This window comes from Myotis daubentonii, chromosome 7, assembly GCF_963259705.1.
Source record: "Myotis daubentonii chromosome 7, mMyoDau2.1, whole genome shotgun sequence".
Lineage (NCBI taxonomy): Eukaryota > Metazoa > Chordata > Mammalia > Chiroptera > Vespertilionidae > Myotis > Myotis daubentonii.
The window spans coordinates 28,224,995-28,249,274 of NC_081846.1; the positions used below are offsets into that span (position 1 = coordinate 28,224,995).

General features: G+C 41.4%; 1 protein-coding gene across 2 annotated transcripts in view; it reads left to right on the top strand.

The window, feature by feature from the left end:
• Window positions 1-24,280, top strand: part of RHBDD1 (rhomboid domain containing 1) — a 103,418-nt gene that overhangs the window by 50,792 nt on the left and 28,346 nt on the right. For both annotated transcript variants that reach the window (XM_059703354.1, XM_059703353.1), the window contains 3 exons: window positions 4,865-4,953; window positions 8,021-8,077; window positions 15,504-15,647. In XM_059703354.1, coding sequence (XP_059559337.1) covers window positions 4,865-4,953; window positions 8,021-8,077; window positions 15,504-15,647 — 290 coding nt within the window. The remainder of the gene's footprint in view (window positions 1-4,864; window positions 4,954-8,020; window positions 8,078-15,503; window positions 15,648-24,280) is intronic.

Consider the following 24,280-nt stretch of genomic DNA (forward strand, 5'->3'; position numbering starts at 1 on the left):
TGATGTGTCTCTCTCACATTGCTGTTTTTCTCTCTCTCTCTTTCCCCTCTCCCTCCCTTGCACTTTCTCTAAAAATCAATGAAAAAAAATATCCTTGGGTGAGGATTAACTAAAAAAAGAACTACTGGATTAAGTATTGTCCTCTAATAAATGAAATTATATCAATAGTCACTCTGAAGTTGAGATTTGATTACCTAAATTTGAATAGTGGATATGTCCAATATTTGTGGAACTATTGAGGCCCTGGATAAATTACTTCTCATTGTGGTTTGTCTGTGCAGTGCACAATCTGTGTGGCTATACAAAGCGGTGATGTATCTGGCCCTTATGCTTGTATCTCACCGTCACAGTTAGTATTTGATTATAGCTGTTATGATTTTCTAGAGGGAGTTACTATTGAGCTATCAAAAGAAATAAAGCTCTTCTAAGTGACCGATTTTAGGGATAGTAATAGGTTTGGTGCTATTGTTTTATTGAGCACATGTTTTGTGTCATACATTGTTTAAGGGGAGGGGAGTAGTTCAATTATTACCTCTCCCAGTGAAATTTTATATTAATGCAACTATGGAGACCATGTGCAACTTGGGATTTTGTAACGCAGTTGTAATGTATGTTAGATATGTGCCTTCTGTGTGTAATTTTAATTCCATTCCTCCACCCGTTCAGTAGTTATTTATTGTTAGTGTCAGGCTATTTACTGCGTCAAGTGTGGTCACGAATATAAAGTTGAATATGGTGGTACTGTCCCTGAGGAATTACTCTGACTTAGGATAGAGGGTGGCAGGATGTAACCAAATCTTCAGTCTTGGCCCAGGACCTAGTAAGGTCTAAAGCAGCCGTGGGCAAACTACGGCCCGTGGGCCGGATCCGGCCCGTTTGAAATGAATAAAACTATTGAAAAAAAAGACCGTACCCTTTTATGTAATGATGTTTACTTTGAATTTATATTAGTTCACACAAACACTCCATCCATGCTTTTGTTCTGGCCCTCCAGTCCAGTTTAAGAACCCATTGTGGCCCTCGAGTCAAAAAGTTTGCCCACCCCTGGTCTAAAGGAAGCTGTTTCTAAGAGCAGGGTTTTCCCTGCCTGTCCCTTAAGGTGTCATCCTCCAGGCAGAACCTAGAACAGAGTTTAGCCCACATCTTCAGGAAGGCTGCTGTGAACACACAGGCTTCCTCAGACATCTCAAACATCAAAATGTCTGTTTTGCATATATACTTATGATCATAAGAACACGATCTGTTTCTAAAGCTGTTACATTTGAAGGTAGATCCCAGCCACTGATTAGAGGACACAGATGGCTTCTTCCCCAGGGCCTCCTTGTACCTCCACAGCACGGCCAGAGGCAAGGATGAAGTGCCCTGATCCCAGTGCTGCTGGGAGAAGATAGTCCCCGGTCCCATTTCCATCTTCTCTCTGCAGGTCCATTTCCTCTCCCAGGACAAGGGTAAAAGGTATCTCGTAGAGGGCAAAGGGAGCTCCTTTGTCAAGTGGTTACCAGTGGCATGGACAAAGTTAATATACTTCTTGAAGTTAGCATATGCTTCCTTTTTTCATTGGTGGGATCCTCCCCCTTTTATGTGTAATATCAAGATATTCTCAGTTTTGATTGAATAAGATCATATTCTCTTCATACTTTTATTTATTTTTTTTAAAGAATACTTTTTACTAGTATAGAGCTAAAAATGTTATCAGTTGAGAGCTTTCCACATCCCCACCTGTTGCCAGTGGAAGTGGGCTTCTTGCAATGTCACAAGAAAAGGAATTTTCTGAGACTCACAGAGAGAATGAGTGACATTTATTTGCATGGAAGTAAACCCCTGAGTTTCCAAGGTTTCCTCTTCCTCTGTCCCTCCATGGAGAAGTCCAGCTGTGCCTTCAGCAGAGCTAGGATTAAAGCCAATGCCCAGAGTTTCCTTCTGTGCTGGAGCACAGTCCAGTCCTGTATCAGGTTAGCTTAGTTTGTGTTCCCAGCTATAGTCCATTGCATGGGGGTCGTCATGGTCTGGGTCATGTGACTTCTAGGGCCACGTGGCTATGGAGGAAACACAGGCGAATGCATGGAAGCAGGAGCAAAGCCAGAGGAACAAGAGAGCCAAGAGAGAGAGAATTCCTTTGTCTGTGCATTATGTATTCCCAAATTTCACAGGCTTGCATTGGCTCCACCCCTCTAGCCAATGATCTTTGTTTCCAGGTTAGACTGACAGGCACCTTCCCCATGTCACCCCGACTTTACCATGCATACGTCCACCTTCCCGTTGTTGGACCCCTTCCCCCAGTGATCTGCGGGAAGCAGATCTGGGCAAAGTTGCAGCTTCCTGGTGAAGCTGCCCAGATGGCCCTGCTTATAATGTCTGGCCTCCCTTTTGTTTTTCTATTATTAATAACTAGCTAATTACAATGGTAACAGCATGAAATACGGACAGCTAGAGTTTTGAGAAGGGACTTTTGTGACAAATGCTGAATATTGGAGGATAATGCAATATGGTCTCTGGCCTGTCAGCTTCCCTTTCCAAATTATTCACAATTATATTAGGACAATTAGATTACAGCTAAAACTTCTACAAACCCATGTAGAGAGATGAAGAATTCACTGAACTGTATTGTACTCTAAATTGTAAATGAAATTCAAGATTGATTGTTTGATAGGTTGGGGTTTTAAAATGAAATTTTCTTCCATGTTATTTTTAGAGCTATTTGATTCACCATAAAGATTGGTTTAGAAAGTTTCAAAAATATTGATGTTATTTTATTCTTTTCAGTTAAATTGAGGTTACTATTTTAAAAATTGATTCTGGCCTTTTTTTTTTTCTTGTATCCCTCAAACTACCACTTTCTTTGCCATTCCTAGAACTAGTTGGAGTGTATTATTTAGCCTAAAAGTAGAATAAAATAAGCTCTATTTTATTTTTTGGAAAAGCTAAAGAGAAGCACAGTTTATGCTATTCTTTGGAAATGGGAAACCAAGTGTCTGATCTTGTATTTTTATTATCAGATTACACATCCTAGGAGGTAGGTACCTATATTTGATGAAAATAATAGCTCTCCTGAAGGAATGCTTGTGTGTGTAGTGTGTGTACACGTGTGTGTGTGTGCGCACATGTACACGTGTGCTCATGTCTTTCAGTGTGTGTGGCATATGCAGGGGTTGGGCAATGGCGTGATTGAATTGGCTAATGGGGACGAGCCCCAGTGCAATCCTGTCTACAGAAGGCTTCCTTTCCTCTTTTCTCTGCCTGTTCTTCTCCCTGGGAGCCCACAAGTCTTTCACTAGCCCTGAGACAATGGAAAGTTCTTGTTGCTGCCTTGCCTGTACCCCAGGGCCCCTTTCCTCTGTCAGTTGCTGCTGTGGTAGGCGCCGTGTGGTTTTGATTCTAGGTCTTGTGTGTGAACCTCAGCCTCGTCACTGCCATGGCTCAGCGAGCCCTCTAAGTTGCAGATCTAGTGTTTTTAACTTGCCTACTGGTGGTCTTGATGAAACCATCTTGGGACTCTCAAGCCATTCATTCAACACATACTGAAGTGTCTGTCCTGTGCCAAGCACTGTCCTAGGTGTGTGTGATAGGTATGTGAAAATCACGAAAACCACGCTGCTCCTGGAGTTTACATTGGCTCCTGGATAACTTGCAGGTACCCCTCTTGTGGAATGAGGGGCCATTTCCCCAAACCAGGGAAATGTATTCACCTACTTGACCTTTTTTGGTTGTTGGGTTTCTTTTACCTCCCAGTTTAGCATACAGATGAATCAGCCTGTCCTCAGAGGGTTTGTAAGAGAGAGACAGACAGGAAAGCATGTAAACCCCTTTGCTCCCCAGAAGGCTGGGTCTGTTCTATAGGAAGGAAGGCAGTGGGGGAAAGAGCCAGTCTCCTGCCGGGGCCTGGGTTATGACGGGGGTGCTGTTTGGCTTAGCCTTGTGGTCCCTGGTCAGCGCTTGGAGGGTCTAGGTGTGGGTGGAGGGATGGATTTAACGGACAGTGAAGGTGGAGGGAAGGGATAGGATGGGCAAGGCCCAGTGTTGGAGGGCTGTGACTGCAGGCTGCAGAGAAATCTGAGTTTCACCAAGAGGCATGGTCATGACTTGCCCTCTGTTTCAGAAGGGCCACTGATGGCGGTGTGTGGGATGCGGAACGAGCAAGAGCTGGAGGCAGGGAGATCTGCTGGCCAGTTCTCTTTCATTTATTCTTTTATTTGTTCACACATAGTTAGCTGGGGCTTGCCTTGACTTCATATGTATAAATGATTGTCAGTGTTAGATGCTTAGGAAGAGCAGAGCCAATTTAATGCACTTACTCATCTTTCAAGCTTAAAGTTTACATTTATGTCTCTTCGCTGAGCAACATATGAAGATGACAGAGGGAGGCGACTTCGGGGTGGGCGTGTGAACATCTCCATCTCATCCATTGAGTGTCTCTTGCTCTCGGCTTCACTGGTTAGTGATGTATAAAAACACAGCTCTCTGCAAACACAGGTAGATACCGCCTGCACCATGACTGCATGACTTAAGAATTAATTCAGAGAAAACTATTGTCATTTACATTTTGTGATAAGAACTCAGAGAAAAACTGGAAGAAATCTAGTGGGTTGTCTTGACAAAATGCTTCCACTGCCCTGAAGGAGCCAGCCCACTTCTCTTGGTCAGGGAGGGAGACTGAATTTTAAACATGCGGTGGTTGTTATCCATGCGCTCCCCACTCCCTTTAAGGTAGGAAATGTTCTTTGGACTGAGTGCCGTGCTGCTCAGCATAAAAGACGTGGTGTGGAACGAAGCCTGACTAATTGACATGCTCTGGGCTAGCGAGAAGGCGGGCTGCCTGTAATCAGGGGCAGAGCGCACACTCATCGAGGGTCTCCTTCTCCCCTAGGACCTCCTTCGCCGGGCACCTGGCCGGGATCCTCGTTGGACTCATGTACATTCACGGGCCTCTGAAGAAAATCATGGAAACATGTGCAGGTACAGAGCAAACGTCTTCGGCATGACACGTTGGAAGGTCGTCTTAGTTTTAATAGGGACGGAAGCAGCCCCAAGTTACCCTGTGGGTCTGCTTAGGAATTCCCAATAGTCTCTTCTTAAAACAAGAAGTATAGGAGCTGGTACAGCTCCTCACACAGCTCCAGAGAGGCTGCAAACCCTAATTCTAAACCTAATGCTTCCTGTGGACAGAGAGTGGCTTATATGTATACCCTCAATGTTAATGCTACTCACAGAAAACCACGGTGTTCTTGAAAATGTAAAGAATGAATGTAGGTTTAAAATGATGCATTATTCTACAATATTCCATGATTTCATATATGTGCAAGGCAAAGTTGACAAAGAAAAATCTGTACTGAAGTACAAAGAATTCAGAGTGACCACTAGGTCCTTGGAGAGAGAGAGACATATTCATGCAGGGCCAAACCAGAGCTGTTATTGCTTAAAGCGTGGCTCCTGCTTTAACAATTTTTTTTTTCTTTTTGTTTCCTTCAAATTGATGCTCAATGAAAAAACTTCATTTTATTTAGAAATATATGAATTCTTTTAGGCCTCAATTTAAAATCTACATTGGTTATGACTTCTAAGGACACTATTTTGCAAACACTTCTTTAAAGGCCTTATGAGTTCCAATATTTCATCTTTTATTCATGGGAAATCTTCGGAGACTATTTTACCTTTTCTTGAACCGCAAATAATTTGTTTTCACAGTTTGTGGCGATGGCTGGTGTTCTTGAGAATCATATAATATTCATGGTATTAGAGAGCTTTCTGGGCCTCGCACTGTTGCCTCTATTAGCAGGTTGTGTTCGCTCTGGATGATTTTTACAGGCTGTATTGCATCTAAGCAGATGCATCTAAGCATTTTCCTATATTTGCTCATGACTGTGTTTCCAGTGTATGTGCTTGGAGGAGGCAGTGGGAGCTTCATAAAAAGTTCACTTTTATTATATTTTTTGATGCAATTTAATAATGGAAATCTAGTAATGAGCTTTGTTGCCCAAATACTATCAATATGGATAAAAGAAAAAAATTTATTCTCAGGAGTTTAATGTTTGTTTCATTTTCCTATGTGTGTCTGAAGATTCAGTGGTTAGTAATGCTTTTTGCACACATTACAAAATGTAGGCAAGTATTTTGTATGTAAAGACGATTTCCCCCGCAATCATAATAGGTAGATAGAGACATAGACATCTCACATATGTATGATATACACTGAATGACCAGATTATTATGACCACCTGACGTTTGTAGGCAAATTAGCTATAATTTTGCGCTGAAGTTGCTAGAGGGCCAGACCATTATAAATAGGGAAGCAGGTTGTTTACCACGACAGTAGAAGTGATATTTTTCTGAAGATATGGGTAAACAACACTATTTAACAGCCTTTGAATGTGGGATATATATATATATATATATATATATATATATATATATATATATATATATACATATATACATACACACACACACACACACACTGAGTGGCCAGATTATTATGACCACCTGACATTTGTAGGCAAATTAGCCGTACACTGCATCGTATGGGATATGGAAGCCAAAGGCCTGTTCGAACACCTTAGCTGTCTGCAGTTACCAAGATAAAACTTCTCCCATTTGCACAGGAACACAAGGATTGGACAGTCGAGCACTGGAAAAAAGTCACGTGGTCCAATGAATCACGTTTCCAGTTGCATCATGCAGATGGCAGAGTGAGAATTTGGCGGAAACAGCATGAAAGCATGCACCCCACATGCATGAGTACAACCCTTCAAGCTGGTGGGGGCAGTGTTATGGTTTGGGGCATGTTTTCCTGGGATGATTTGGGCCCTTTAATTCGTGTAGGACAATGTCTGAACAGTACAACATACCCAAGTAGCATTGCTGATCAAGTTCATCCTATCATGTTGATGGCGTATCCCAATGGAGATGGCTTCTTCCAACAAGACAATGCGCCATGCCACGGTGCTTGTATTGTGCAGGAGTGGTTTCAAGAACATGAGGGAGACTTTACCTTGCTTAGGTGGCCCCCACAATCACCAGATCTCAATCCAATTGAGCATTTGTGGGACGAAGTTAAAAGAGCCATCAAGGCAGCTCATTCCACAACCATCAAATCTCACAGAACTGGACAGTGCTATTCATCAGGCCTGGTGTCAGATTCCTCGCATCACCTTTCAACATCTCGTGGAGTCAATGCCAAGAAGAATCACCGCAGTGTTGAAGGCAAAAGGTGGCCAACAAAGCACTGATGGGGTGGTCATAATAATCTGGCCACTCAATGTGTGTGTGTGTGTGTGTGTGTGTGTGTGTGTATCTCCCACATTCAAAGGCTGTTAAATCATGTTGTTTACCCATATCTTCAGAAAAATATCACATCTACTGTCGTGGGAAACAACCTGCTTCCCTATTTATAATGGTCTGGCCCTCTAGCAACTTCAGCGTGAAATTATAGCGAATTTGCCTTCAAACGTCAGGTGGTCATAATAACCTGGCCACTCAGTGTATATCTACGCAATGAAATATTATACAAGCATCAAAGAAGGAAATCCTGCTATTTGCAACAAAATAGAGGAAGGTGATGACTTGACACTAAGTGAATTAAGCCAGAAAGAGAAAGACAAATACTGTATGATTTCACTTGTATGTGGAATCTAAACCAGAGAGTAGAACAGTGGTAGCCAGAGGCTGGGGGAAGCAGGGAGATGTTGGTCAAAGGTTATAAGCTTCCAGTTAGAGGATGAGTGTGTTCTGAGGATCCTAGTGTACAGCATGGTGACTATAGTTAATACTATGTTATATACTTGAAGTTTACTGAGAGAGTAGACCTTAAGGATTCTCACACGTACACAAAATATGGTAACTGTGAGGTGATTGATGTGTTAATTGTGGCAGTCATTTCATAATGTATATGTATATTAAGTCATCACATGTGCAGCTTTAAAGATCACATTGCACAACCTAAATATATACAATTTTTCATTTGTCGGTTATACCTCAAAAAAAGCCTTATGGCTACTATTAAAATGTCTGTTTTCTTTATATTTAGGCATTTTTTCCTCCAATAATGGCTACCCAGGACAGCAATACTACTTTAATAATTCAGGTAAGCACTTTATTTTATTTAATACATGATAATTTAAAAATTATGGTGTTCGCCACTGTGGAGCCACTTTTAGGCAATGCTAGTTTATGCTGTTGCGGAGTTCACACATTGTGTAATTGTGCCTCCAACATGCCTGAAAGCTCAATGGAGGGGTAGCCTGGGAGCCCATCTGGGTGGGTTGGTAGGGAAGACCAGGAAAGGAGATAACAATGACGTGAAAATATTGTACGATTAATATGAGGTTTCTCAGTCATGATAAGATTCATACTAGACAGGTCCCTTTATTCTCAGCATAAGAAAACATACCACTGGCTAAGCATGAGAAGTTAGTTTCAGATACACAATTCTCACTAATCCACCCTAACTGCATATTCAGGAAGAATCATGCTTATCCTAAGATAGACATTCCTCTGATAGTTAATACCATGGGACTTTCTATGTCTGTGTAAATAGGTAAAAAGGACTTCTGGTTAAAGCAGGTGACCTGTTTTAGGCTAAGGCCCTGACAGGCCAGCCTGGGGAGGCCTCTCGGTAATATCCTAGACCAGTAGTGGCAGCAGGTCTTAAAGAAGCCATAGGCCACCGAAGCACTGGGTGTCTTGTAATCGTGCCCATTGAAAACCACTGTAGCTTAACTCTGGGGCCTGTAGTCTTTTATGTGAAGGGCCAGGTAGCTAATGATTTCAATTCTAAGGGCCCTATTGGCCATATGGTCACTGTCACAACTAGTCAGCCTGTTCCCAAAGCAGCCATAGACAATTAATAAAACAAATGGGTGTAGCCATGTTCCAATAGCATCTTATTTACAAAAGTAGGCAGGGGGTTGATCGGGAACCACACATTGTGGCTTTTTGACCCCTGGCTCATAGCCTCCCATTCTCTCCGCATGATATTCCTGTTTTTCTTTCAGTCATGCGCATAGATAGTTACAATAGCTGTCTTGAAGTCCCTGATTGCTAATTCTGCCCTCTCTCTATATATGCTTTTTTGTATCTGTTTTATTAGATTGATTTTTTTCCTGGTTGTGGGTCACAGTTTTTGCGTATCTAATAAGATGTGATTGGACGCTAGAAGGACTTTGCCTGTACCCAGTTAAGTTCTGTGATGACTAGTTTGATCCTTCTGCGGCTTGTTTTAAAATTATTTAGGGTGGATCTAAAGTAATTTTTTAGGGTTATTTCTGCACTACTATTGAGGTGTCTGTTCTGGGATCGCTCCTGAATGGTCTCGTGAAAGTTCACCTGTGCACACGTGGCGTAATAGTCAGCAAGTCTCAGGGGGACTCCATGCAGATTTCTGGATGTTTCTCTGACATACAGTTTTCTCCTTGGCTACACTTGGCCCTGTAAATTCCTACGTAATACAGGAGCCTGCTGTGGCTGCTTGTGTTCCCCATCCCTGTACTGCCATCTGGAAAGTGCCTCAAGCCCATTTCCTTTACTTCCTTTCTCTAAAGGTTCAAAATCCTGTGCTGCCTGTTATGCAGCCTGAAAACTTTTGTTTCACGTATCTTCTCCAGTCTCCTACTTGAGCATGGACTTGAGCTAGTGCAACCCCATTCCTCCCTCCTGGCAGGAGAAGCCCGTCAGCACCTGGAACCTAGTGTATTCAGTGCTCGGCCTGTGGGGAGCAGGGATTTGAGTTCCTGGAGGTTACCTGGAGGAAGGCTGTGTCTCCATCAATGAGGAGAAGTTAAGGAAAACAATGGCAGAAAGGGCTCCAGGCCTTTGTGAAAAGGCCTGTTTGGAATTATCCAGAACGTGCTGGCATGCCACTGAAGGGATTTAATCAGAAGAGTGGTTCTATTGGAGTTACATTCAAGCTATGTTTTTGATGTAGTTCTAAAGACTGGGATCATGAATATCAGTCCCGGCTGTCTGTATGAATCAACTGAGGAGCTGGTACAACATATCCATGCCTCGAATTCACTCACACCAGCTAGGTCTGAATAGGGGTGGAGACAGGGACTTGGACTCTTTTTAAAAAGCTTCCTAGATTATTCTAAGGGGATCAGTATGGAAAAGCATAGGCCTAGCAGATGGGGGTTGCCTAGGTGTGGGGACCACAGGGGTGGAGACTGTCGCTACGCCAAGAAGAGGCTGCACTTCGGAGGCTTCCTGGGCTAGTGATGTGTACAATCAACATCCTAGAAATGCAGCCTCCATGCAGGAGAGGGACAGTTGCTGGACAGTGTCAGCTCATCTGCCACTGTCTGTGGACCCACCTGAAGAGAGGAAGCGCAATGATTAGTGACCAAGACAATTACTAGATACAGCTGACCCTTGAACAACATAGGCATGAACTGCGTAAGTCCACTTATATGTGGACTTTTCAATAAACACATACAGTACTATAAATGTATTTTCTCTTTGTTAATATTTTCTTCTCTCTAACTTAGTTTATTGTAAAAATACAGTATGTAATACATATAACATCCAAAATATGTGTTAATCAACTGTTTATGTTAACGGAAGCTTCTGGTCAGCAGGAGGCTATTAGTAGTTAAATTTTGGGGGAGTCAAAAGTCATATGCAGATTTTTTAATACATGGGGAAGAGGGTCAGTGTTCCTAACTTGAACATTGTTCAAGGGTCAATTGTATAGCCATTTGGAAGAGCATTGGGTCCTGTGGTTATTGGGTATGGAGAACAGTCTACCAGGGGTCCTCAAACTACGGCCCGCGGGCCACATGCGGCCTGCTGAAAACATTTATCCAGCCCGCCGGGTGTTTTTGCCGCCACTGCCTGTCCTGCTTAGCAGCCGACTCATCCCGGGCCCGCAGTGCGCATGTGTGGAATGTCTGAGGGACAGTGAACTGGCCCCCTGTTTAAAAAGTTTGAGGACCTCTAGACTCTATACCAGTGGTTCTCACCCTTGGCTGCACATTAGAATCACCTGGGAATCTTTTTAAAATCCTGATTTCTGGGCCTCATCCTCCGGAAATTCTGTTTCTTTGTTACTAATGTTGTGGCCCCACCCCATAACAAAGAAACAGAATTTCCGGAGGATGAGGCCCAGAAATCAGGATTTTAAAAAGATTCCCAGGTGATTCTAATGTGCAACCAAGGTTGAGAACTACTGGTCTATACTGACTTGAGTATAGTAGGACTTCGTTGGCCTATATGACTGGGAAGAACTGGGTTGGACAGGAAGACCACTTTGATTCTACCTCCCATGGTGATTTCTCTCTTCCCAGTGACTGTTCTCTCCCCTGGACAGGCCACATGGCCACTGACACCTTGATGTTGCTAGAGGAAAGAGGGCTTCTCTCCTGGTTCATTTTTTAAAATTCCCCAAAGAAACAGGAATGTTCCTCTGGACAAAAGGAATAAGAACCTATCTGTGCACAGACATGGCTTAAACTATCATAGATTACCTAGTCCTGACCTTGTGTGACAGCTTGGAAATGTTAAGTACTTGGGCTAAAGTCAAACAGGTTGTTAGTGATAGAACCAGGACCAAAAATGTCGGCTACTGATTCCTAGCCCCTAGAGTTCTGCTGCTTTAATCTTACAAAACAGAGTAGTCCCCCTTATTGTCTTTTCCTTCCCTTTTTATTGCACTTATTTACAGGGGGTTGGGGGTGGGCTTGCTTCTTTCTTGCTTCATATGGAAGAGGCATAAGTACAGCAGATACATAGACTAGGGAATTAAAGGCAAAAATAAAAGCCCCTTTACCGTTCTTACCGCTGTAAGATTGCCATGTTTGTACTCCTTCCTCTGAAGGAGTTGGGTTTCCTCAAAGGCAGAGCTCCATAGGCCAGGTAGCTGGGCTAATGGTCATCGAGGGAACTTTTGCGAGAGCATATGTATCTCCTATAAGTAATGATTTATTCTTACTATGGCCCTCCTTAGCTGCAAAAGTCTTTACAGGTCAAAGAACCTCATGAATGTTTAAAAAGCTGCTACCAATTTTTCTAATCTTGGTGGTGTTTCTTGATCTCTTTTGCCATGAAGTTCTGGTATGCATATAAGGAACAGATGGAGGAGTAGTTAATGAAATAACGATAACCAGAATTTCTTTTACTGCAGAGCCAAAGTCTATAGCTACAAAGGAATATTAAACTAGCATTCATCGCAGGATATAATTTAAACTCATTCATTATAAGTGTTTGATTGTTAGGTTTTTCCAGCCATGTTTATTATGAAGATTTAAAAATGTCTGATTGGGCCAGCGGAACAGCTGTAGAAAATTTATGGTCCTAGGAGACCTGTTCTCATTATAACAGACATGGATGAGATTTTTGTTCTTGTTGGTGATTTATGACTGATGATATAGAACCTTTAACCACATGAATCCTTTTGACTTAAGGCACTAAAACTTTCTCTTTCCCTCTCCCCATGTTTTGTCTGACTAGTACCAAATTAGATTTTATAATATTCAGATGTTTAGAGTTGTAGGCTTTATTTCATTAAGGCTGGGTGGGTTTTTTTAAGGAAATAACATGAAAAATGTTGCCTCAAAGTATAGCAAACTTGCTTAGAAATTAAAACTCTATAGATGTATGTGGTATTTCTGGTATCTGATAAGATGGGTATTCCGCACTTTTGAGTTATTTTAGATTTGGAATTAGCTGAACGTGTTCAAGGATAAATAGATAGAAATGCTGCTTAGACTTTCTGTAACAGAATGACTTTCCACAGGGGTTTGAAAGTGGTAATAAGCCATATGGGAAAGTGCCCAATATGCATTTTTGTTGCATTAAAATAATTGGCACTCTTAGGGAATTGGACAGTCTCTAATTCGGGGCTTGCTGAAGTATCCCATTCTATTCAGTGACTTATCCATACATATTCTAGTTTGTTTTAGAATGCCCCTCTCTTTTGTTCTTTGTGAAGTAGATATATTGATTGTGTTTTGACCATTTGTCCTTATGTGAAGTTGTGTGTGTGTGTGTGTGTGTGTGTGTGTGTGTGTAAAGTATAAAAGCAAGATTTGTAGCTGTGCCACGCTCCTTTCCTCTCAGGATATGAAAATCACTGATGGGTGTTTCCCATAGCAGCTGAAGCTGAATTTTTTTGATAGTTCTATTGAGTAGAGACCAATGAGGAAGGGCATCCATATTTAAAAGTGTGTCCAGGTCCCACTTCAGCCCTAAACCATTATGAGGATTTCGGAAATTTACTTATATCCTTCTTCTGTTTTAGATATTATGATGTTTATATTTTTACGTGGGAAACATGTGAGAGAATGTGGAAGTTGGGTTATTGGCGGTAATTAGCAAGGCTTGTCAGAATTAGCTCCTCCCCAAAGTCCTGAGCTATTTTCTTTAATTTTTATTTAAGTCATTCATTTTTGTGGCTTTCAAGGACATTCAATAATGTAGTACCAAGTAATCAGTCAGTAAAAGTGGACAAAGGCTCTGAATAGACATTTCTCTAAAGAAGATGCACAAATGGTCAATAAGCACATGCAAAGATGGTCCACATCATTATTATAAAAACCATAGTGAGGTACCATTTAATACCCACTAGGATGGCCATAATTAAAAAGACAAATTATAACACGTGTTGACAAGGATGGGGAGAATTCCGAATCCATCTACATTTCTGTGTGAATGTAAAATGGTGCAACTGCTTTGGAAAACACTCTGTGAGTTTTGAGTGGTTAAACAGAACTGCTATATGACCCAACAGTTTCACTTCTAGGTTTGTAGCCAAGAGAAGTGAAAACATGTGTCCACACAATAACTTGTACACAAATGTTTATAGCAGCATTATTCACAATAGTTAAAAGGTGGAAATAACCGAAATGTTTACCAGCTGATGAATGAATAAACCAAATGTATATTCATACAATGAAATATTACTGAGCCATGAAAATGAATGAAGTACTACTTAATGCTACAACATGGGTGAACCTTGAAAACATTATGCTAAGTGAAATAAATAGGCATAGATATAGAAACAGAAAGTAGATTAGTGGTTACATAGGGCTGGGAGGCCTGGAGGGGGAGATATCTAAAGGGGGTGGTATCTTTTGGAGGGTGATAAAAATGTTCTAAAATTGATTGTGGTGATAAAGGCACAACTCTATGAATATACTAAAAGCCAGAGTTACATACTTTAAATGGTGAATTGTGTAAGATGTGTTATATCTCAATAAAGCTGCTGTTGCACGTAACTAATAGATATAAATACTTTATATGAAAAATATTTTTATAATATATATAATCACATTAGAATGTCAACTGACACTAGATTAGTGTGTTTTATTGTCATTTCAGTGTTTATATGAAAATAAAGACTTTTAGAGTGCCTGAAAATTCTTATGGAAAATAGTTAACCTTCCCCCCCCCCCCCCCCCCGCCCAATCTTATATACTAGAAAAGCCTTTTATTCATAACCAACACAAAAAGTAAATTTTAAAATAGTTTCAGGACCAATTATCAAAAATTCTGAATATGACCCTACCCTACAATGTTCCTCTTTTTGGCTTGATTGTGAGTTCTCCCCCCCCCCACCCCATATAATCTTATTAAAGCAATAAGAAGCTTAAACCCAGGCAAGTAGTGTGATGTTGGTTGATAAGGAAATATATGACACAAGACTCATTGTAATGGGTAGGAATTTTCATCAACAGCAAAAAAACATACAAATTAAACTTTTGAAAGGTCGTCTTCAAAGGGTATAAAAGAAGGAAAAATATTAAAAGGACTATTACTTACCTCTCACTAAACCAGAATTAGATAAGTAATTTTTGATGGGGAAAAAAATCTCTCCTAAGCAAATTCCATAAAAGTGGGGGATTAAAGAAAATATAAAGAGTAAACTCAAACTGACTTTAAAAGAGTGATGGGAATACCTTGCAAAAGTGAACTTTTTCTGTAACTGACCTTTGTCTTTTCTCTCTTATCTAGTAACTGGTTTCTTAAAGTACTGTTAATACAAACTGTGATCTCTGATATGAAATTATAATTACAGAGACATTGGTTTGATTATCTCAACATATGTATTACAGCACAGAAATCTGTAGTATATGTTGATTTGTCTCTCATTATATGGGGCCACTGGACAGTAAGGCTTTATCAACTGTCATTTCAACCATTCCCTTGACTCCTGTCAGGACCTCACTGAAAATTCACCAAGTATTAAATAGCTCTAAGCTGAGAGAATTAGTTTATATGTCATTAGCCCATTTGGGTCCCCTCTCCAGTATCACTGACTACCTTCTAAATTAATATCTTGTTCCTCTTCAGCCATAAGGACTCGCTCATGTCTGGCCCCATGTGGATACTACAGTGACAAGACAATCGTTGCCCACCCTCATGGAGGAATTCTCCAGTTGTCATCTTTTCTTATTTTGAGGATGATTATTATGCTCAGAACAATGACATGAATTGTTTTATTGTCTCTGCTTACAAAATAGGACATTTGAAAAAACACTCCATGACAGTGTTCTATAACCTTCTCATTGTGCCTGTAGGCTACTCTGGATATCAGGATTATTACCCATATGGCAGGCCCGGTTACCAGGAACACGTACGCAGAAACTATGATGCCTATACAGCAGGACTGAGTGAGGAGGAACAGCTGGAGAGAGCACTGAGAGCCAGCCTCTGGGACCGAGGTAGGAATCTTGCACCCTTCACTTCCTTTAAATCATACCTCACATGGTGAGATGGCCTAACAATGGAAACTTTAAATAGTTTGTGAAAAGGATATGTAGATAGGAAAATGTGTGCACATTGTGATTACAGAGAATGGGGTGTGATGCCATATTCCAAGCTACCTAGGCTCCTGAGGTGCCAGACTATGTATGTGTTGTAGTGGGTCTTTTTATAGGCCTGCTGCACTCAGCACTGTGGCATTAAAGTCAAGAAACTGTAAAAAAAAAAAAGGGTGGGATGGCCTGACATCGTGTGTCTCCTGATATGATGCAGGATGAGCAACGCAGCACCACCTATGACATATTCTTGCTAAAAATGTTTACACTGACCCTAATTAAGTCATCAAATGTGAGTGTCACTACACAGGAAATGCAGGGACTAGCAGAACAAGCTGAATAATGCCATTGAGAAATAACCAGGCAAAACATGGGATTTCTACAATTCAATGAGGCTAGTCTCCTGGGGAAAAATGTCATGAAAAGAGCAGGATGTGGTTTTCTATTAAAAGGAAATAATCAAATGTAACATGAGAACCTTGAAAACTGACTTATATAAAAGACTTTTTTTTTTTTTTTAGAAAACTGGGGGCTTTTGTATTTTCACTAGATATTAGATACTATTAGGGAAATAAGCTAGCTTTCTTTGATGTGACAGTGATATTGTGGTTAAGTAGCAGAATGTCCTTTATTCCTGGGAGGAACACACTGAAGTATTTAGAAGCAAAATAATATGATGTCGGTAACCTGCTTTCAAAGGTCAGCTAAAACAACTTTCTCCTCTTTCTTTGCCTCGTTCTCCCTCTTTTGCTCCTCCCTTCACAAGTTCTATATTCACATGAATTTGGGAAACTCTGCAAACTATACCTCCTTGAAGATCCTGATTAACACTCGTATACAGACGACCCAAATTAGCTATGCAACCAAGATGCCAATTTTATAACTAATTTCTTCCCCAACATGTTTGACCACAGCACTTTATTTTCAGTGGATGATTTTAGGGACATATGCATCTAGTTTCAAGGAAACTGATCGAAAGAGACTTCTTAAAGTGCATTAGGTAGTAATTGGCGACAGCAACGTGTAACCAATAGTTCATATTAATTTCAACTTTCTTTTTCTTAAAACACTTTGTGATTGCCTTGTTAAGAATGAGACATCAAGGAGGCATTTTTGAAAGACCTGTATTATATTTTAGTCCTTTTCTCTGTGGCAAAATATTTGGTTTGAGTTTATTTTATAAAATTCTGACCATATAGTACAAACTATTTTGTACCTTACTTTTTTTCATTCAATATTATGTTGTAATCATATTTTCATACCACTGCATTTTGAGCATGTTGTCCTTTATATATTTTCTTAAGTGTATACCTAACAATCTCTTTCTTTTTGTGGACAGAGAACTATGATACATTATAAAAGTGCTTGTAGAAAGGTTCTATATTTTTTGAGATTATCATATACTTTTTCTTCTTTGGCCTGTTGACATACGAAATTATTTTGATTTTCAAAGTTGAAGCAGGTTTGTACCCCAGGAGGAGTATCACCTGACTGTGATATTTTATGGTCCCTCCTGGCGTCAATGCTGTATGCACCCGAAAAGAACGTGTGTTCTGCTCTAGCTGGGCGACGGGTTCTACAAGTGGTAATAAAATTAACTCAGTTGATGGAGTTGCTCAGGTCTTCTGTATCCTACTGATTGCCTGTCTACTTGTTCTGTTGAATACTGTATTTTTACTTGCACAGAATTCCCTGGAGTGATACTGAACACATATTGCTGCTCTGGGTGCCCTCAGTGCACCAAGGTTTCCAGCTCCTCTAGTGTGATCTTGTTTGGGGTGAGGGCTGATTTACCCGAGTGTCTACTTGCACTTCACTTCCATGTCTTTCCTTCGCACCAGAACTTGGCCAGCTTCTCTGTCCACTCTTGTTGCCCAGGGGTACACTCTGACTGCTTTTTAGTCTGGTGGTGGTAGGCAAGTTGGAGGTATGCTGTCATCCCCCCGCCATCCAATATTGATGTTCTCTTTCTATATAGAATAAGCTATGTTTAAAAACATTGAATTATAGTTGGCATACAATATCATGTTTCAGGTGAAAGAACACAGTGATTCAACATTAAGTCTTGGTCTGAGTCAGTAACTGTCTCTGGTTTGGAGGTGTAGCCTTCTCAGTGTTCCTGACCCTCCCTAGCTATAGAGATGGTGTTTTGTTTTGTTTAGCCTTTCTCCAGGCATTTAAGGATTCTGTGCAGTAAGGAGGACTGGAGAAGGATCTAGGTCGCCCCGGATATAAACCTTTCCTGCAGTGGCTGAGTTCTCTCCCCATGAAGAGTTTCTCTGGACTCTTCCCCATCTCTTAGGTGAGGACCCTGTGAATTCCTTTATATTGCAGCTACCAATATATTCTGTGTTACATAGTCTGTGAATAGATCCTGTTCTCTTGCTAGCTCACACTTGAGCGATTTGTTAACAGTTTGGGCTAACATCTTGTTAGTGCCAGCAGTGTCTTCTAGGTAAGCAAGTGCCCCTCTACCGTTTTAGACTTCTGTTTAGTTGGGTGCCCCATGTCTCAGCTATCTGATGGGTTCAGGAAAAGTTAGTCATTTTCAGAATGTCCAGCCTTTATGTTTATTAGGAGGATGGAAGTGATGTTTTTTCAGCTTTCTCCATCCCCAGGGGAAGCTGGGAGCAGCCCTTATTCTTCACCAGGTCTTGAATCTATCATTCCTAGTACAGTAATTTACTAGGGTTTTTTGTTGTTGTTGTTGTTGTTGTTTGTTTATTTTATAAAGATCTCTCCCCCATGATGTAGGTAGAATCTGTAGTCCTTTTAAAAAAGGCTGGGTAAATGCTTACTTTTTTGTCTTTGATTCCAAGTTTTTACAATAAGAAGTTAGTGTAATAGTCAACCAACAATACTGAGATTTGAAAGGGCCAACTAGCAGAATTCATTTTGTAGAATGCCAGTTTAGCAAGAAACATCCAGAACCAATTAGGTTCAAACTGTTCTTCAGTTAAATATATTAGAAGAGTAAATTAAAGAATCAAAGCAGCACCTTTGTAACCTCAGACTGGCTGCTGTCATATTTCTGATTATATGCATCCTAGGGCTCATGCTGGGACTCATAGTACCAAGGTAGCCTCTGCAGAAGAAATAGTGAGACCCCTCTTATTTCAAGGGGCTCGCACATTACTACTCTTAGTAAAATCTTGTCTCATTTTGTTGGCAGTTTCAGCTTTTATAAACCAGTCCAAGAGGCAGCTGATACCACAATAATAGAACAGTTTTGGAAAAGGGCCATCTCTTTGAGTCAAAAGGCAGATGCCAGCTAGGAACACTAGCTCATTGCATTTACTGCACCCCCACCCCACTCCATCCTTCCATGTATAATTTGTGCCCTTTTTTTTTTTAATAGCCTGCCACCAAGTTCAGCTGGTGGCTGGGTACAAAGCTGTGTCCTTTTCAGCTTCTGTCTGCCAGCCCAGCACATGTGTGCTGGTTACAGCTGGAACTGCTTGCCAACACGTGGAGTAACTCTGCTTCTAGTCCTAGACTCTTCTGAAAGGCAAATGGCCCAGTCGCACTCGACCGTGTGGATCAAGCAGCTGTCATCCCCTCCCCACACTGTACAGTCGGGGACACCGGTGAGCCATGTGGGCGCCGTGGGGGAGTAAACCGCAGCGGTCTTGGCGGCAGCAGACTGGAACTGGTTGCAGCCTAGTGTCACAGTCCTGAGATGTAAAATTACCAGGAAGCCGTACTGGAAAAAAGTATTTAGGTTTCAAATTAACATCTAGTTCTTTTGTTATTAACAGATCATTTGACGATACCTTTGAATCCTGTTTACAGGTAGCGTGTGCGTGGGAACGACTGAGATACATTTTAAGTAAAAAAGACAATTTATTTCAACTAAGTTGTACATTTTCTTTCTACTGAAGCTGCACCAAGGTATCTAAAAGCAGCATTTGTCTTGTTTCTTTATTATTGTGTAGAAACTTTTGAGAAAATGGAATAAATTATGTCCATGTTCTTTTAGTCATTCATGGTGTGGCCCACAGAGAAAAGGAGGGCACCTCAGTGGCCTGAGCTTCAGTCTTGTGAGAGAGGGTGCTGATGTATGTGTTAACACCTGCTAGGTGTGTGCTGTGATTTCTGTGTGGTTCTGCTTTTGTTTTTCCATGGGAATGGACAGCTCTCAACTCCTTTTCCAGAAATCCTATCTGAATTGTAGATGTTCTGAGGTGTACTGTGCTGAGAGCCTGAGACAGGTAAGGATGGTTGCCGGAGCTCATCTATTATGGTCTTTTAGATTTGGGTAGCATTTGTTGTTCTGGTTTTAAAAGTAATTTGGAGGGGAAGGCGGTGTCTTTATCCTTCTAGGTCCTCTGGCTGGTCTAATAATTAAATCAAAATGAGACAGATTAACAAAAGCAAACAAACAAAAAAGAAATTTAATTACATACGTTTGTATGAGAACCTCATGTACATGAGAGAGTCAGACACCCGCATGCATGAGAGGCGCAGAGACAGAAAGGGAAAATGAAGTTTATATGGCAATCTGAGCCACAATGAGGGAAGGCGCCTGGGGCTTCAGAGGGAGGAAGGTCATAGCAGGACGATAAGAAGAGCAAATGTTCAGTAATTAGATTTGTCCTTCCCTATAGATGGGACATAAAATGTTATTTTTGGTAATAATTATTGGGGACGCCTATTCTGAACCCCTTAAAATGTCCATATTCACCATGGAAAATGCACATCAACAAAAAGAAGACAAAAAATAATTCATAATCCCACCACACAGAGAAGAATCACATAACATTTGAGGTGCACCCTTGCAGCAACCTGTAATACAGGCACCAGAAAAAAACACTGCATGTTTTGGAGAAATGTTTTCTAGCTCATTGAGCATAAAGTGCCTCTTTCCTGTTGGTTACTGTACTGTATGAGGAAAGCTCACATACCCACACAGAATCCTGCAGAATAAGCATTTGTGATTATCGTTTTTATTTCACATTGTGAAACAGAGGTACAGAGAAATTAAGTGACTTGCCCAGGGTCATGTTCTAAGTCAGGGGTGGGGAACCTCTGGCCCTTGGTCCATATCAGGCCTGAGAAATCATTCGGTCTGGCCCTGCCAAGGCATTAGGGGTGAGTTCATTAAATGTCTGACCAAATACAGCAGGCTAACTTTTAAGCTGATAATTTTATATGGCCCAGGAATGACGTTATAAGTGTTCAAATGGCCCTTGGCAGAAAAAAAGGTTCCTCACCCTTAAGTGATTAACACCAGAAAAGGTCATACTTGCCTATTTTCCTGGCATCTTCCTGAATTTGGGAAACTGACATTCAGGTAGGTGGAGCCACTATAAGTCTCAGCTAAATGTGAAAGACTGTATTGTTATAGATTAGCAGTGGCATTTTCCTCACTGTTTTCTTCTCTTGGATATAGGACTGGCTAAATTCCTTTTTTTTTTTTAAGTAAACATTTCTGGCAGGAATTAAAAATAGTTTGTATAGGGAAATTGCAGATATCTCATAGGATAGACCCTCCCTCCCCACCAAAAAAATGTTTACTATGGACAATTCTAAGTAACCTACTGGGCTGTTACTTATTTCTACCAAAAATTTTAGCATATGAGTTTTAAAATATTGCTTTACTATGGACACATTTCAATTAAGGATATTTGCATTGCTAATTTAAATAGGACTCAATTATTCTTCAATAGTTTTAGAAAATAAATAATTCATAACAAAAATAAGAACAAATTTACTCACATTAAGTGTGCCTTAAGACATCAGAATTTTCTGTTGAGTTATTACACATGACTCCGTTGAGTTATTAGCCATGGCCCCAGCTACCTGCTAATGGGAATTACTCACATGAGACTTCTCACTGTTGTCTGCTCTGCCTCTTCAAGCAGTCTCCCCCAGACTTGCACACGTTGTCTTATCCATTTCGTTGTGTTGTGTTGCTGGTGAGAAAAATCAAGAGTCATATGTTGGTTTCCATTCATTATAGAACCACAATAGCTTTCAGAGTGGTCTAGTTTCATCACATGGCAGTCCTCCAGGGATTCAAAGCTATTTCTAATTCTGTTGTACTTCCTTACAGAGAGTCAGATGTGAGAGTCATGCATAATATGTATGAGTCTCAGTCAGAGGCCAGAGATCTTCCTGTGTCATGTTTGTGTTATTTAAAGCTGGTTCTGTTTTAACAAAGGACCAGAATTGGGCAGTTAGTGAGACTAGTATACACATTAAGCTGATTAAAATTATATTGTAAGCATACACTTTAGGAAAACTGGAAATGGCCTCAGCGTGCTGTGATAGGAGACCGATTAAATAAATCATGATATAGAATAATACTCAGCCATTAAAAAGAGAGGCGAGTTCAGAGTGTGCCAGATGAGAGGCAGGCTGCAGCAGTATTCCTACTCACAAACTCATTTTTTTTTTTGTAAGACCAAGTAACTGTGCTGTAAAAATGTCGGGATAATATTTAACAATGCCAGTCATCCTTACTTCCCTGGAATAAGATTACGGTGACTTTTATTTTCTTGTTTTGGCTTTACTCCATTTTCTAAGATTTCTGCAAAATCATGTAGAGCCTTTATAAAAAAAAAATTAAAATAAACCTGTGCACTGCTAAACATATTCAATATTAGCCTTGCTCTTCCCTGATTCACAATCCCATCCCATTTAAGGCATCAGTGGAGAAACGCACTGAAAGCCGTACCTCAGTGCATCCACCTCCAGCCTCTGCAGGCTGCGTATGGACAATCAGAATGGTGAGCAGAGCTGAGTGTCTGGACTAGCCTCTCTCCAGATCCTGTCTCCCCTTTTCTTTGTGCTTATTCCCTTCGTTCCCTTCTCATCTCTACGGGAAACCTTCCAGGCTAAAGTTGCCCCCACATTTCAGGCAAGAAGGCCAACTGCCCCTGTTGTGAGGGGCCAGCTCTCCTTGGCCACTGCCGTGACTTCTTTCTCAAGGGTTTCGGAACACACGATCCTGTCCTAGCCTGAGGCTGCTTTAGCACACCATTTAGGAGCCACGGTACCAGGCAGCTCTATTTACCTTACTGTGTACAGGATTTAAAGCTCTGGGCGGTTTATCCAGTACAGTCCTTTCAGATCTGTCCCCTTTCATCTCGATGAAAGGTTGTGTGTGGTGGTTGGAACTCGGAGGTCTGGGACCCACGGAAAGGAGGCGTCTGGCACACTTTCGGTGGAAGAGCATTTCTGTATTGCAAAATACAGATGTGTTGCTAGAAAACAGGGTGGGATGACTCTTGAATTGCTGCATTCAGGATGCTGTACAAACCAACCGAAACAGCCCAAAGCCCAGTCGTTTTTCATTTTCAGCTCAGTGAGACGGAAAGGAAACAGTTTGCTTTTGACGAGGGTGATGCTGAAATAAAAAGTAGCACACCCATCAACATTAAGGGAGCTCAGTGTTTAATAAGTGTCTTCTAGAAGTGTATCTGTAGAGGACACCTGCTTCTGCATTATCACTTTAAGTAAGCAGCGTCCCTGGTCCCTGGGGTTAGCGGAGCCCCCTTTTGGCACACTGAGCTGTGACAAAGACAGATTTTAAACCCCAAGTACTCCACCACCGTGCACAGGCTGCTTTTGGGGGGGACATGTGGAGGTGAGGTGGCTCACTTAGCTCAGGTCCAGCGAAGCCCATTCTGAACTTAAGTTTGACACTATGGCACGTGTCAGCTTATGTAACATTTCCTACCCCCGGGTGACCCTAATGATTTGCTATTAGCAGTTTGGTGTTTTATCTATCACAGACCCATGTAGACAGGGCCTCCTGGTCCGTGGGCAGAGCCAGTTAGTGGAATGCTGGGGTTCGTTGTGTGCTGTGAGGAAGGGGCTGGGCATTCGTTGAACGGGGCCTGTGGTGATGGCTTGTTTGTTATACTTTCGCTCATCACAGTCCTGCAGGCACAGGGCTGGGTGGCACCACAGAATGCCTTTCTTGACCTGCCTTTAAAATCAGTTGCCTTTCTGGCAGGTTACAGTCTAGCCGAGAATGATTTCCATAAGCAGTGGCTGAAAAACCATACAGCCCCAGAAAATGTTTAATCAGCAGTGTGGCTCATCTTATTAGCCCAAAGAGAAAATAACTCACCACCAAACTCTACCGTACTATGGATGGGATTGTTCAAACCCCAAATCAAAACGTGTGCCGTCTTTCAGCTGGGTGGGCCCCGTGCTTTGTCCCCCTCGAGCAGCAGCAGTGAGACAGCCCAGACCTTGACACCAGGCCAGGGACGTCTTCAGAGTTAATGAGCAATTAGGACGTTCTTTCCTGTCAATTAACTGGCAGAATAATGAGATCAAATGAGCACTGTCCTTAAAAATACCCAGGCCTGTGTTTTCTGAAAAGTGGGTCTTTCTCTGCTCTCTACAGTTACATGAATAGACAAACAATTGCTTAACATGAAAATAAATTAAAATTGCTCCTACAGCAAACAGAAGAGGGAGGTGTATAAACAGGAGGCCATTTACTCTAAACACGGATTTTCCCCCAGTGACTGCCATGACGTCAGGACATCTGCTGTAGCCTTAATTGTCTTAAACACTGG